Source organism: Muscardinus avellanarius, assembly GCF_963383645.1.
Source record: "Muscardinus avellanarius genome assembly, chromosome: 22".
In the NCBI taxonomy this organism is placed as follows: Eukaryota; Metazoa; Chordata; class Mammalia; order Rodentia; family Gliridae; genus Muscardinus; species Muscardinus avellanarius.
The window spans coordinates 905,664-921,497 of NC_137808.1; the positions used below are offsets into that span (position 1 = coordinate 905,664).

At 51.1% G+C, this 15,834-nt stretch overlaps 2 protein-coding genes across 8 annotated transcripts in view; both read right to left on the reverse strand.

Annotated features, from left to right (window-relative positions):
• The window catches only part of LOC308278394 (CCA tRNA nucleotidyltransferase 1, mitochondrial-like), a gene marked incomplete at both ends in the record, with an annotated part of 995,237 nt that overhangs the window by 541,595 nt on the left and 437,808 nt on the right, over positions 1 to 15,834 (reverse strand).
• Positions 1 to 15,834, reverse strand: part of MTMR14 (myotubularin related protein 14) — a gene marked incomplete at both ends in the record, with an annotated part of 55,451 nt that overhangs the window by 20,480 nt on the left and 19,137 nt on the right. For 4 of the 7 annotated variants that reach the window (XM_080718261.1, XM_080718260.1, XM_080718258.1 and 1 more), the window contains 4 exons: positions 1,346 to 1,420; positions 3,196 to 3,266; positions 10,439 to 10,512; positions 13,405 to 13,527. In XM_080718261.1, the coding sequence (XP_080574387.1) occupies positions 1,346 to 1,420; positions 3,196 to 3,266; positions 10,439 to 10,512; positions 13,405 to 13,527 (343 nt within the window). The remainder of the gene's footprint in view (positions 1 to 1,345; positions 1,421 to 3,195; positions 3,267 to 10,438; positions 10,513 to 13,404; positions 13,528 to 15,834) is intronic. The other 3 variants (XM_080718259.1, XM_080718256.1, XM_080718257.1) reach the window with 2 other exon arrangements.

Genomic DNA, 15,834 nt, shown 5'->3' on the forward strand with positions numbered 1-15,834 from the left:
TGCACAGGACTCTGGCCAGGGCAACAGCCTTGGCAGGAGCCACATAGAGCCCCTGCACCTGCCCACGCTTGCCGACTAGTTCATCGGATCCCGTCTGCGCCGGCGCAAGGAGAGACCGTGGGACCACGAGGGACCACCAGCAGTTCAGGGGCGGCCCGAGATCTCAACAGAGGAGGAGAGAAGCCTGCTCCCATGGCCGCTCGATCTGTCCAGACAGCCTGGAGCTGGACCGCAGGGACGTGCCCCAGACTCGCGCCTTCTCTGGGCTCCCAGGCCAGAACTAACCACCTGCTCCTGCCCCTCATGCTGCAGTAGGACCTGTGGAGGGGCCTGGGGGCACCCCCCTGCATGGCAGCCCCCTGCATGGCTCAGAGCACTGCAGCACACCCACCCCTAGGTTAGAAGCTGGATACAAGAGCTAACAAAGACGGCCCCTGCACTTCAGACCTCCCCAAAACAGGACAGCAGAGCGCAAGATGACCTGCCATGCCTCGCCTCTCTGAGAAAGCCGACCTCTACTTGTCCAGAGCCGGGGCACAGGACAGGCAGGATGCTTGCGAGGGGCTGCAGTGCAGCTCAGGTCGCTCCGCAGCACCGCAAACAACAAATAGAACAGAACTGCTATCCCCCCTCAACCTCTGGAACCTAGGCTCTGGGCTGGGAATGCACAAGCTGGGGTCCCCAGCCTCCCGAGCCCTCAGCAGCAGATCTCTGAATCGGCAATGACAGCTTGGTGGAAAATTCCATGAGAGCTGTACCCAGGCCGGGAACGTAGACGCAAGCAGCCAAGCTGCCAGGGATGGGGCGAGGAGGCAGATCAGGAAAGTCTTCCTAAGGCGGACTCCAAGCCAATTCCTGAAGGGCAGTGTGTCAGCCAGACAAGAGGAAGTCGTATGGCAGCCAGGCCGCGGGGACGGGACAAAGCGGGCGGGGGGAACAAGTCTGCCTGTCCTCTCGGAACCAGTGTGAGGTCAACGGGGTAGAGATGGAATATCCAGCAAGATCAAGGCCTCTCTGTGCTGGCCAGCGACAGAGGAGAACACAGTGGTAGTTTTAAGGTTTCTATAATCAAACGAGGTCAGGCGGCTAGGCACTACCTCCAGCAGAACACACGTTTAAAAGGAAAATGAGACAAGACACTGAAGCCCAAATCGGGCAGAGCAGACTCCATGAGGTCCCCTGGAAACAGAACCCAGCGGACGCAAAATTTCAACGAGTCAGGTGCAGAAAGCTTTGATTTTCTGGGCTAAGAGAGACAGAGTTAAACAGGTAAGCAGCAGCCTCTTGCAGGGCAGGCACCGCGACCCACCAGCCCCACATCCTACGGCTTGATCAGGGTCCTCACCTGATACAGGCTCCAGTCTATGTTCAGAGACTGCGTCAGGAAGTCGGGGATGCTCAGGGGGGCGTCAACGTAGTCCTGGGGACAGAAAGATATCTATGAGGCACGGCCTGGCTACTACCAGAGGCTGTGGGGACTCCTAGGCCACAGCCTGAAAGCAGTAGCTTGCTTCCACAGGCAGGATGCCCCTCCACAGCACGGACTTCTCTGGGCCAGTTGCTGATATTACCCGGACTGTCGGCCTACAAATCAAAGTGACCGGATGCCCGCAGTTGAGTGGAGGTTTCCTATCAGACATTTATGTGACTGAGGCTTAAAGAAGTAAGCTCAAGGTATATTTGGCCTCTAGCAGGTTTCCTGCAAGCCTGTTTTTTGAAACAGGGTCTCACTGAGTTGCAAGGGGCCTCACTAAATAGCTGAGGCTGTCTGGGAACCGCGATCCTCCTGTCTCAGCCTCCCAAATGCTGGGATGACAAGTGTATGCCAACACGCCCGGCTCCTGCTCCTTCTGACAGCATATGAAATATGACACTGCTCCCAATCTTACAGAGTGGAGCGAAGAGGGTCCTTTCCTACCCTGTCCCTGAAAATTCCATTTAAAGAAAGTAAGACACAGCCGGGCGTGGTGGCGCACGCTTGTAATCCCCGCACTTGGGAGGCGGAGACTGGAGGGTTGCACAGGTTCGAAGCCAGCCACACTGGCTTAAGAGACCCTGTTTCCAAATAAAAAGTACAAAATAGGTCTGGGAGTGTAGCCTGGAGGTAGAAGGGCTTCCAGGAACCCCAGTACCATCAAAAAAAAGGGAAAGGAAAACATAAAGCTGGGCGTGGTGGTGCATGCTTGTAATCCCAGCATTCAGGAGGTTGAGACAGGAGGATCGCAGTTCACAGACAGCCTCACCTATTTAGTGAGTCCCCTTGTGACTCAGTGAAACCCTGTTTCAAAATAAAGAATTAAAAAAGAGAGAGAGAGAGAGAGGGCCAGGCATGGTGGCGCACGCTTGTAATCCCCACACTTGGGAGGCGGAGACAGGAGGGTTGTGCGGTTTGAAGCCAGCCGTGCTGACTTAAGAGACCTTGTTTCCAAATAAAAATATAAAATAGGTCTGGGAGTGTAGCCCGGAGGTAGAAGGCTTTCCAGGATCCCCAGTACCACCAATAAATAAACAAACAAACAAACAAATAATAAAGAAAAGAAAAAAACAAAAAAAGGAAAACATGGAAAGGGGAGGGGAAAGTACGTATGATGAGAATTTAAAAAGTGCATATATAGCAGAAGTGACAAGAAAAAAATAGGACTTTTTCAGAGAAGTATGAAAAAGGCAGGAAAGTTATTTTCCCCAAAAAGATAACTAGCTATCTTTAGTCTCCTTTAATAAGGAAACATGAGCCGGGCATGACAGCACACGCCTGTAATCCCTGAACTTGGGAAGCTGAAACAGGATGATCACAGATTCGAGGGCAGCCGCAGCAAGTAGTGAGACTCTCACCTACCCAGCAAGAACCTGATTTTTGTTTGTTTTGTTTTGTTTTTGTGGTTCTGGGGATTGAACCCACGGACATACTACCTTTGAGCTACCCCCTCCAGCCATATTTTTTTATTCTTTATTTCCAAACAGGGTCTAAGTTGCAAGTGGCCTCACTCAGTAGCTGAGGCTGGCGGTGAACCTGTGATCCTCCTGTCTCAGCCTCCTAAGTACTGAGATTACAGGAGTGTGCCACCACACCCAGCTGAAAGACCCTGTTTCAAAATAAAAATTAAATAGGGCTTGGGGGGGGTGTGGATTGAAGGTAGAATGCTCCTGAGTTCACTCTCCGTACCCCCCAACACACAAATACCCATAAGCTCATACCTGCTTCCAGTTAAATATGAGCCCTTCGGCCATATAATCCCGGTCCTTATATTCCTTGAAAAATTCACAGCCTGGAAAAGAAAGGGGGAGGAGTTAGGTAGCACCCGTCCCCGCCACACCACGGCCAAGGCCTGAAGGACCCAAGGGCGGCCAGCTCTTTGGTGCCTCTGATTAGGCAAGCTGACGGCAAGCCAGGGAGGAAGTCCCCATGTCTCTTGGGGTTTCTAGCTACGGATCTTCCCTGGAGGAACCACCTACCCTCTTGCCCTTTTTACTTTTTATTTCGAAACAGAATTTCACTAATTTGCTGAGGGTCTTGTAAAATTGCTGAGGCTGGCCTCCAACTTGGACTCCTGCCTCAGCTTCCTGAGTCACTGGTTTACAGGGGTGCGCCACCAAGCCTCACATGGTTTGCTGGTTTGTCAAGGGGATAGGCAGAAAAGCAGTACATGTATCGGAGCAAGCACAGCCCTGGTGTGAGAATTAACACCCATCGTGCTGCTGCCGAGCCAGGAGCCCGCTGACACACCCGCAGCATGGCCACTGGTGGGCTGCGCTCTGCCACTGGGACCGTGTGGCCAGAGACCAGACTTCCCAGCTGCAGCTGGACCTCTCGGGGCCATCATGCCACAGTGTACAAGGAGAGCTGCATTATCAAACCGCAGGGCAGGAGAAGGCACGTGGGGAACAGCCCCTTCAAGTTCCTAACTAGGGCCCCAAGCTTCAGAGGCACGAGGCTTTGGCCATCCTGCCCTGTCTGAACTGACCTCGGAGGCAGGCAAGCCATGGGCCCTGGTCTGTGGAGGTGGCCACAGGCCAAATGCATCCCAAGGAGCCCTGCGGTGACCGGGCCGAGTTCTGGGTGGTCCCACAGACAGGAAGGTCTGGGGACCCGCCCCGAGTGTTCCAGCACAAGCTCTGTCTGCTAATCCCCAGGCCTCGCTGCAGACCGAGGACTCAGGAAACCATCTTGAGGCAGAACACTTCAGCCTACTCTCGCACGCCTCACCGGGGGAAAGAAGAATTATAAATATCCAACAGAGGCCTGGGGCTTACGAGGCCAGGCCGAGAGGACACACCAATTATCTGTCAGGGCCCTGTGAAGTGCTGTTTCCCCAGACCCTGGGCGCTCCAATCAACACCGCAGGCCCGAGGCTGAGCTCACAAGAGCCCGTGATGCGGAAGCAATTTTGGGGAGCAACTGGGAGAATTAAAATAGACTTGGTTCCCAGGGCAGGGCCTGGAGTTCATTACGGAGCAGGCTCTGAAGCCACGGGCGGGCAGGAGCGGGGGACGGAGTGGACTTCCAAGCCACACTCCCAGCCCAATTTAATTTATTTGGAAACAGGGTCTCACTAGCTAGTGGAGAGCCTTGCTAAGCTGCCAAGGCAGGCTTTTTTTTTTTTTCCTTTAAATTTTTTTGGTGGTACTGGGGTTCCTGGAAGCCCTTCTACCTCCGGGCTACACTCCCAGACCTATTTTGACATTTTCATTTTGGAAACAGGGTCTCCTAAGCCAGCGTGCGCGGCTGGCTTCGAACCTGCGTGATCCTCCTGTCTCTGCCTCCCAAGCGCGGGGATTACAAGCGTGCACCACCACGCCCGGCCAAGGCAGGCTTTGAACATGTGATCCTCCTGTGTCAGCCTTCCAAGGACTGAGATTATAGGCATGTACCAACCTGCACATGATTTGACTTAAATAATGATAATTTTATCTTTTTTTTTTTTTTTGTATGGTACTGGGGGTGGAACCCAGAGGCTTTCTACCTCCGGGCTATACTCCCACACCTATTTTTGGAAACAGGGTCTCACTAAGTTGCTGAGAGCCTCACTCAGTAGCTGAGGCTGGCTTCGAACCTGCGCGATCCTCCTGTCTCCACCTCCCGAGTACGGGGATGACAAGCGTGCGCCACCACGCCCGGCTTAATTTTATCTTTATATAAAGTGCCACAGGTAAACCAGGCGTGGTAAAGCACACTTGTGATCCCAGTAACTTAGGAGGCTAAGACAGGATGATCACAGATTCAAAATGGACAGCCTCAGCAAGTAGTTAGATTCTCATCAACCTAGTCTGATCCTATTTCAAAATAGGAGACAGGTGAAATGGTGCACGCCTTTAATCCCAACATTAAGGAGGCTGAGACAAAAGGATCTCAAGTTTGGGGCCAGTCTAAGCTACTTAGTAAGACCCTCTCAATTTAGTAAGACCCTGTTTCAAAATAAAGAATAAAAACTAGGGCTAGGGGTATGGCTCAGAGGTAGAATGCCCGAGTTACACAAAAAAATAAAATAAAAAATAGGGTTGGGAGAGTCCGGCATTAAAAGAGTTAGGGATATAATTCAGTTATAGAGTGCACTGGGTTCAATCCCGAATACCGCAAAAGAAAGTAGTTGCCAGGCATGGTGGTGCATGCTTGTAATCCCAGCATTTGGGAGGCTGAAACAGGAAGATTGTGGTTCAAGGACAACCTCAGCTACTTAGGCCCTTTGCAACTCAGTGAGACCCTGTTTCAAAATAAAAATAGGGCTGAGGAGCCAGGCGTGGTGGCGCACGCTTATAATCCCAGAACTTGGGAGGCTGAGACTGGAGGATTGCAGTTCGCAGACAACCGCAGCTACTTCATGAGGCTCTCCGCAACTCAGTGAAACCCGGTTTCCAAATAAAGAATAAAAAATAGGGCTGGGGTACGTGTGGCTCAGAGGTAGAATGCCCCCAGGTTCCATTCTTGGTACTACAAAAATAAACAAACATACATACATACAAAATCGAGCCAGGGGTATACCTTGAATGCCTCTGGTAAAATCCAGTACCAAAAAAAACCAAAAAACAAAACAAAAAAATTGTGCCCCTTACTGGGGTGTGCAATAGGTATCTCTTTCTACACCTGGCTTTTATTTTTGTGGTACTGGGGATTGAATCTACGGGCATTCTGCCTCTAAACTATACCCTCAGCCCAATTTTATTTTTTATTTGAAACAGGTCTTGCTAGTTTGCTGAGGTTGCCAGGTTACTGAGGCTGGTCTTGAACCTGATATCTTCCTGTTTCTGCTTCCGAAGTACTGGGATTACAAGTGTGCGCCACCATGACTGGTTTTGACTTTTAAAATTTGTGAACTTTTTTTGTGTGTGTGGTATTGGGGATGGAACCCAGGGGGGCATTCTACCACCGAGCTACACCCCCACCCTAATTTTGGGTCTCACTGAGTTGCATGTGGCCTCACTCAGTAGCTGAGGCTGTCCTCAGACCACGATCTCCTGTCTCAGCCTCCCGAATGCTGGGATTACAAACGTGAGCCACTACGCCTGGCAACTACTTTCTTTCACAGTACTGTGGATTGAACCCAGTGTGCTCTATCACTGAACTATATCCCTAACTCTTAAATTTTTTCTTATTTGAAGACAGGTGTAGCTCAGAGATAGAATTGCCCTGGGTTTAAAAACAAATGTAAAAAATTTTTTTCATAAAATCTTTTTTTTTTTTTTTGGTGGTACTGGGGTTCCTGGAAGTCCTTCTACCTCCAGGCTACACTCCCAGACCTATTTTTTTATATTTTTATTTGGAAACAGGGTCTTTTAAACCAGCGCGGCTGGCTTTGAACCTGTGCAATCCTCCTGTCTCCACCTCCCAAGTTCAGGGATTACAAAAGTGCGCCACCACGCCCAACTTTTGTTTTTTTTGTTTTTGGTGGCACTGGGGGTGGAACCCAGGGGCTCCAGGCTATAGTCCCAGACCTATTTTATATTTTATTTGGAAACAGAGTCTAAATTACTGAGAGCCTCACTAAGTAGCTGAGGCTGGCTTTGAACCTGTGTGATCCTCCTGTCTCAGCCTCCCAAGTGCAGGGATTACAAGCGTGAGCCACCATGCCCAGTATTCATAAAATCTTAATACACCCAGCTTCCACTAATTTTTTTCTAATCACTTTTCCTTTCTATCATTGTGAATGCACTATATAATTTTGCTTTCTGCTCATTTTGAGCATTTTTCTACAATGATGTATTTTTTGGGGGGTCCTGAGGGGGAACCCAGAGGCTTTCTACATCTGGGTTATACTCTCAGACCTATTCTATACTTTATTTGGAAACAGGGTCTAAGTTGCTGAGAGCCTCAATAAGTAGCCGAGGCTGGAATCAAGCCTCCCAAGCGCGGGGATTACAGTGTGCGCCACCACGCCTGGCTTTACAATGATGTAATATTTCACTCTACAGGTAGGAATACCTTCATCCTTATTCTGGCTTTGCTATCACGATGTACATTTTAGCCACAAGTCAGCAGGATTACAAACTCATGGTAATTAAGAAAATGAGCCGGGCGTGGTGGCGCACGCTTGTAATTCCCGCGCTTGGGAGGCTGAGACAGGAGGATCGCACAGGTTCAAAGCCAGCCTCAGCTACTTAATGAGGCTCCCAGCAACTTAGTGAGACCCTGTTTCCAAATAAAATAAATAAAATAGATCTGGGAGTATAGCCCGGAGGTAGAAAGCCCCTGGGTTCCACCCCCAGTACCACAAAAAAGAAAGAAAAAAGAAAAGAAAATTGGGTGGGTGTGGTGGTACACACTTGTAATCCCAGTATTTAGGAGGCTGAGACAGGAGGATTGTACAGGTTTGAAAGCAGCCTCGGCAACTTAGTGAGGCTCTCAGCAACTTAGACCTTGTTTCAAAATAAAAGAATAAAAGAGGGACAGAGGGTGTGCCTCAGAGAAAGAATGCTCCCGAGTTCCATTTCCAGTACCCCCCCAAAAAAAGAGAAAAGAACTGGGTCACAGGTGTTAACATTTGGGGAGTTTTGTAACAAGTCGCCAAGGTACAGCAGGAAGAACCTGCACTCCTATTTTGAAGCAGTGGCATTTATTCTCCTAGCAGAACTCTTTTTCTTAATCTAGTCCTGCTTGGAACTGAAACACGAGCAAGGCGACGCCCAGGCTCTGACAGTGCAGCCCTGGGGTTGCGGAGCGCAAGTCAGGCTCGGCGCCACGAGGCCTCTCTGGGAAGTGGGTCTGAAAGCCTGGGGTTGGCACACACACTGGCAGGACACTTCTGCCACCATGTGGCTACATCTGCCAGGCCCGCAGCGCCACCCTGAAGGTCTGCAAGCACCCAAGCTGTTTTTAGGGAAGGGAAGGCTCCGGAGCCGCTTTCCCATCACCTCCTCATCAGGCCCATGGTTCACTGAGCGCCGCCAGGACAGGTCAGCACTTGGTGCTCAAGTAAGCACAGTAAACTCGGGCTGAGAAGAGTGAGCAAAAGCCGGGCGTGGTGGCGCACGCTTGTCATCCCAGCATTCGGGAGGCTGAGACCTGAGGATCGCGGTTCGCGGACAGCCTCAGCTACTTAGTGAGGCCCTCTGCAACTCAGTGAGACCCGGTTTCAAAATAAAGAATAAAAAATAGGGCAGGGGGTGTAGCTCGGAGGTCAAATGCCCCTGGGTTCCATCCCCAGACCTGCAAAAAAAAAAAAAAAAAAAAAAAAAAGTGCGCAAGCTCAGAAGGAGCTTGTTCAAGGCCACACGTGCCAGGTTAAGGGTGAAGCCCAGCTTCATAGGGCGCCAAACACTCAGCCAGCGGAGGGCAGTGACGGAGATTCAGGAAGGCCACTACGCGGGCGCAGGGTGTGTCTACACACTGCCCACGGGCGCCGCTCGAGATCCTCTTCCCACAAGTAGCTCCGTGAGAGACACACAGAGACAGAGACATACACTAGCGATCGAACCCAGGGGCGTTCTGCCTCCTAGCCACATCCCCAGCCCCATTCTAATTTTTTCTTTTCTTTTCTTTTCTTTCTTTTTTGGTGGTACTGGGGTTCCTAGAAACCCTTCTACCTCCTGGCTACACTGCCAGACCTATTTTTTTTTTTTGAAGATTTAAAGAAGTTTATTAGAAAGATAGAAATACAGAAAATAGAAATACAGCCCCATGCCAAGATGACATGGGGGGGGGTGACTCAAAATGAATGCACCCTGCCAGACCTATTTTAAACTTTTATTTGGAAACAGGGTCTCTTAAGGCAGCGCGGCTGGCTTCGAACCTGCGCGACCCTCCTGTCTCCGCCTCCCAAGTGCGGGGATTACAAGCGTGCGCCATGACCCCGGCCTCTCATTTTAATTTTCAAACAGGAACTCGCTAAGTGGCTGAAGCTGCCCTCGAGTCTCTGACCCTCCTGTCTCCGCCTCTCGAGGACTGGGATTGCAGGTGTGTACCACCACATCCAGCTCTGAGCCTGTGACCCTCCTGACTCAGCCTCCAAGTACTGGGGTTACAGGTGTACGCCATCACACCAGCAAACTTGCAGCTCTTGACGAGGCTGTCCCTGGCCTGCCCTTGCTGTGGGCTTGTGATCCAGGATTGAGGAGCGAAGCCTAAGCCAGGCCTGCGGGCAGACGCTCCTGCTGAGGACCGGGAGATGTTTCGAGGAGGAAGCGCACTCCTGCGGGCGGCGGATGAAGTCCTGCACGGCCATCCACGCTCCCGCGTCTCCCTTGTGGAAGAGGCAGGGAGGGCCCAGCGCTGGAGCGCTCCAGTTCACCTTTATCCTCAGTACAGAAAATACAGTCCTGATGGCAGGGTGCATAAACCTGTGCGCAGGATTGTGAGCCGCGGCCATTGGGAACGGAGCAATTAATTAAGGGTCTGCCCACTCGCCAGAGCAGCACGAACAGCTGTTGACCGAGTGTAGGAACGCCTTTTGTGTGTCTGTGGTACTGGGGGTTGAACCAAGGGCATTCTGTCTCTGAGCTACACCCACAGCCCTTCTGTTTTGGAACAGGGTTTTGCTAGGATGCTGAGTCTTGCTAAGTTGCTGAGGCTGGCCTTGAACCTGCGATCCTCTTGACTCAGCCTCCCAAGTACTGGGATAAACAGGTGTGTGCCACTACGCCTGACTTAGTACTCTCATTTCTGACTGAACAGTACCTTACATGCAGAGCGAGATACACGATACATGATGTAATCTTCAGAGCCAACCCTGAGATAAACCTTTCCAAATTCTACCTAGTATGGGGAAAACTGGAGGGTCAGAGAAGTAACTTGCTCAAGATCGTGGCTATGGGGCGCCATTCCCAGACCTGGAGTGGAGCCCCTTCTAGGGCATTCTGCCAAAAGGCGAGCGTCTGTAAGTGGGAACCCAAACGCCCAGGCTGGCTAACAGGGCTCTCCAGAAAGCTCCCGGGCACAGAGCATAGAAGTCTTGGTCGCGGCCTCCAAGAGCCGCATGCCTGCCTGCTTGACTGGAAGAGCGCTCCTTACCTGGGTAGGGGATGGAGAGGAGAGTGAAGTCGGCGTAGCGCTGGGCCTTGTCCACCTTCTCCGAAGAGGTGACACTGTAGGGATGGAGGGACGGTGTCAATGGCATCACAACAAACACATGCCCGCCCCAGCAAGGATTGACACCCTAGAATGACCTCTGGCTAAAACTGGCCTTCTGTTCCCCTGGGCAGCGCTCTCCCTGAAAAAGCAAGAACTCTGCACTGGGCGTGGTGGCACATGCCTGTCACCCCAGTATTCGGGAAGCTGAGGCAGGAGGATCCCAGATTCGAGGAGAGCTGGGGATGTAGCTTGGAGGCAGAATGTCGCTGGGTTCAATCCCCAGTACCACCCAAAGAGGAAAATTGAGAAATCTAACCTCCCTGACACCACGGCAACATCTCCAGCCAGCCACTGCTCCCTCCCTCCAATGCCACAGCAAACCTCAACTGAACCAACCAGAAGCTGCAGGGCCAGCTTCCATTCACACCCCACAAAAGCGAGCCCTATGGCCGTTCTGATCCAGCAAGGTGGACGGAAGGCCAAGTCAGGGCACACGCCAAAGGCAGCCCCGGGCTCCCTGCTCTGCTGACTTCCCCGGCACTCCCTGAGGCCACTTCTATCTAGATTTTTTGGGGGGGTTCTATGTGTTACCTGGATGCTCTAACTCTGAACCACACACCCACACAACCCTACTGATTTTATTTTGAAACAGGGTTTCACTAAGTAGCTGAGGTTTTATGTTGCTGAGGCTGGACTGGAACCTGCAATCCTCCTGACTCAGCCTCCCAAGTCCTGAGATTACAAGCCTGTGCTTCTTTTTTATTTATTTATTTTGGTCCTGGGGGTGGAACCCAGAGGCTTTCTACCTCCCGGCTCTACTCCCAGACCTATTTTATACTTGATTTGGAAACAGAGTCTCACTAAGTTGTTGAGAGCCTCACTCAGTAGCTGAGGCTGGCTTGGAACCTGTGTGATCCTCCTGTCTCAGCCTCCCAAGCACTGGGATTATAAACTGCCACCACGCCCAGCTCTGTGCTGCTTCTAAACAAGGTAAACAAACAGCATGTGAAAAGCAGCAGCGAGGCCCAACCAATGAGGTGCCGGGAAGGCGTCGGGGATGTGTCTGTGGGCGGTCACGTGAGCTGGGATTTCGGCATCAGAGGGCCTCATTTTCTAAGACAATCCTCTAGAATGATTTAAAGATATTAATATAAAGTCCAGCATGGTGGAGACACTTGTAATTTCAGTATTTGGGAGGCTGATGGCTCACAGACAGCCTCAGCTACTACTTAGTGTAGCTTTTTTTTTTTGGTGGTGGTCCTGGGGTTCCTGGAAGCCTTTCTACCTCCGGGCTACACACCCAGACCTATTTTTATTTGGAAACAGGGTCTCTTAAGCCAGTGCGGCTGGCTTTGAACCAGCACGATATTCCTGTCTCCTCCTCCCAAACGCGGGGATTGGTGCCCGGCTTAGTGTGGCCTTTTGCAACTCAGTGAGACCCTGTCTCAAAATAAAGAATAAAAAAACGGGGGTAAAGTTCAAAGGTAGAATACCTTGGGTTCCGCCCCCAGTACCCCCCCACACACACACACAAAGAAAAACATTAAAATAAGGTCAAGCTGAGCACACACCTGTAATCCCAGTACTTAGGAGGATGAGACAGGAAGATCAGAGAGTGCAGACAGCCTCAGCAACACAGCAAGACTCAGCAACACAGTGAGAGCCCACTTGAAAACACAGTTGTTGGGCTTTTTTGTGATACTGAAGTGGAACCTAGAGGCATTCTACCTCTGGGTTACACCCCAGCCCTGTTTTATTTTTGATTCGAAACAGGGTCTTGCTAGGTTGATGAGAGTCTCTACTTGCTAAAACTATCCTGGAACCTGCGATCCTCCTGTTTCAGCCTCCCAAGTACCAGGACGGCAGGAATGCGGCTTAGTTTATCATTTAAAAACATTTTTGGTACTGGGAATTGATCCCAGGGGGACTCTACCCCTGAGCCATACCCCCAGAGTCTCACTAAGTTGCTGAGGCCAGCTGCAAATCTGCACTGCTCCTGTCTCGGCCTCCCGTATAGTAATACGATGGGGGTACTATCACACCCAACCCGAGCTTCGTTTTTTTAAGAGTTTTGCTGTAGTACATAAAGATTTAATCTCTCTCTCTCTCTTTTTTTGCGCTACTGGGGATGGAACCCAGGGCATTCTACCTCCAAGCCACACCCACAGCCCGATTTTTTAGTCTTTTTTTATTTTTATTTATTTTTGTGTGTGGTACTGGGGGTGGAACCCAGATCCTTCTACCTCCAGGCTATACTCCCAGACCTATTTTATATTTTATTTGGAAACAGGGTCTCAGGGTCTCACTAAGTTGCTGAGAGCGTAAGTAGCTGAGGCTGGCTTCAAACCTGTGTGACTCTCCTCTCCTACGTCTGCCTCCCAAGTGCGGGGATTACAAGCATGCGCCACTGTGCCTGGATAGTGTGTGTGTTTGTTTGTTTATTTACAACCGTGGTACTGGGGTTTCTGGAAGTCCTTCTACCTCCAGGCTACACTCCCAGACCTATTTTAAATTATTTTTATTTGGAAACGGTCTCCTAAGCCAGCCCGGCTGGCTTTGAACCTGGGAGATCCTCCTGTCTCCGCCTACAAGCGCGGGGATGACAAACCCGCGCCACCACGCCCGGCTTGTCTTTTAATTTTGAAAGAGGGTCTCACTGAGTTGCAGAGGGCCTCGCTAAATAGCCGAGACTGTCTGCAAACCGGGATTCTCTGGTCTCAGCCTCCAAATGCTGGGGTTACAAGGGAGCGCCACCACGCCCGGCCCCTCGCCCGGCCCCTCTGTGTGCTTTTATGTAATAGCACTGGGGCAAAAATCCTGCAGTGAGTAGCTGCCCACCCCTGGCCAGCCCTGCAGCTGTGAACCCGTGGCTTCTGCCTGCCTACCGGGCAGGTGACTGTACTTACTTCATGCCAAATTTCACCTTCTTGTTCTCCACCATCAGGTCGCAGATGTACTTAACCGACAGGTACCGCAGCAGCCTGATGTCATAGCCTCTGACCTTATCAAAGAGGTGCGTGTCGCCACTTCTGGAATCGAGAGGCAGGGAGAGGAGACGGGCCGCTCACTCAGGGTCTGGGGAGGGGCACTCGTTCAGAAGAGTATGGGCGCCCCGGCCACAGCTGCAGTTCCTCTTCGGCAGCAGCCAAGGGGAACATGGAAGGTGACTTTTTAAGAGATTACCCCCATCTCTAGGACGCGCTTCAAAGAGGAGCAATCCGCAGGCGGATTTGGAGTGGGGAAGGGCTTTCTGGCGCTGCTTGACATTACACCAGGAGCCTGGAGATAATCTCCAGGCGGTAGGCTGGTGGCAGATGGAGCCTTTGAGCTTCCATTAGAGACCTCCCTCCACTCGTCCCCCACTTAGGGCCACTTAGAGTCACATGCTCGCTCGGAGTGTCACGGAGTGAAATTCTAGGAGATAGACTTTTTCCGACCTATTTTATCAAGTGATTATGAAATCCTCCCAAGTGCATTTCCTCTACTTAACAGCCGCATGAAGATGCCATGTCCTAACCCCAGGCTACCTTCTGATCCGCCATGCAGATAGGGAGAAGGAGAGCGTGTAAACAGCCACCAGGGTGTCTGTCAAATGCCCCCTGCTTGCTGTCCCCTAAAGTCTCCTCACCGAGAACAGCGGGCGCTGCGGATGGCCCGGCTGGGGCAGAGGTCACCTGCTCTTGGGGGAGAGCCAAACGTCCTTGAGTGGACACCAACGCCACTGCATTCAGAGCTAACGGGCAGAGCCCGGGCACAGCAAGACGCCCGTTCACGCTGTGAGCCACAGTGTGGGCAGCTGGGCGCTCTAGTAGCTCGTGCCCGACGCCAGCTCAAGATCTGCTGCCTGGTGCCACCACACAAAGGGTCTTTCCCAAAACTTCCAATAGTGAGGCTTTTATAAAACTCTTAAGCCGGGCGTGGTGGTGCACGCTTATAATCCCAGCATTCGGGAGGCTGAGACCGGAGGACTGCGGTTCTCAGACAGCCTCAGTTACTTAGTGAGGCCCTCTGCAACTCAGTGAGACCCTGTTTCAAAATACAGAATAAAAAATAGGGCAGGGGGTGAAGCTCGGAGGTAGAATGCTCCTGGGTTCCATCCCCAGACCCACAAAAACAAACAAACAAAAAACTGTTAGACCGGACCTGGTGGCACATGCTTGTGATCCCAGGCTTGGGAGGCTGAGAGAGGAGGATCGCGGTTCGCAGCCAGCCTCAGCTACCTGAGTGAGGCCCTCTGCAACCTAGCAATACCCTGTTTCAAAATAAAGTATAAAAAATAGGGCCGGAGGTGTAGCTCAGAGGTAGAATGCCCCTGGGTTCCATCCCCGGTACCAGAAAAAAAAAAAAAAAAAAGGTCTGGGGGTGTATCCCGGAGGCAGAAGTTTCCTGGGTTCCATTCCCAGTGCCACTAAAATAAAATACATGAAGAATGAAAATGGGGCTCGGAGTGCAGCAGCACAGAGGTAGAATACCCCTGGTTTCCATCCCCAGTCCACAATAAGTAAACGAATAAAAATTTGGAAAGGGGATGCAAAACGCCTGAACCAATGTTTATTAGTATATGAGTTCAAATTACTTCTTTGTAACTAGGCAGATGATGCACGTCTGTAATTCTAGTACTTGGGAGGCTGAGACAGGAGGATCACAGGTTCAAGGACAGGCTCAGAAACCTATTGAGGCCCTGTTTTAAAACAAAATTTAGCCGGGCGTGGTGGCACGTGCTTGTCATCCCAGCATTCGGGAGGCTGAGACCTGGAGGATCGCGGTTCGCAGCCAGCCTCAGCTTAGTGAGGCCCTCTGCAACTCAGTGAGACCAGGTTTCAAAATAAAGAATAAAAAGTAGGGTAGGGGGTGTAGCTCGGAGGTCAAATGCCCCTGGGTTCCATCCCCAGACCCGCAAAAAAGAATTAATTAAATAAAATATAATTTTAAAAATGGCTAGGGGTATAGCTCAGAAATAGAATGCCTCTGAGTTCAATCCGCTATACCCCGGCCCCAGAGAAAGACTGTTTTGTTGCCTATAATCCCCGTACTTGAGAGGCTGAGACAAGAGAATCACATGTTTGAGGCTAGCCTCAGCAACTCAGCAAGACCCTATTTTCAAAGTTAAAAATAAAAACTGGGAAGCCAGGCGTGGTGGCGCACAATTGTTAATCCCAGCATTAAGGAGGCTCAGACAGGAGGATCATGGTTCACGGCCAGCCTCAGCTACTTAGTGAGGCCCTCGGCAACTTAGTGAGACCCTTTTTCAAAATAAAGTATAAAATAGGTTTGGGAGTATAGCCCAGAGGTAGAAAAGGCCCTGGGTTCCACCTCCAGTACCACAAAAACAAAAA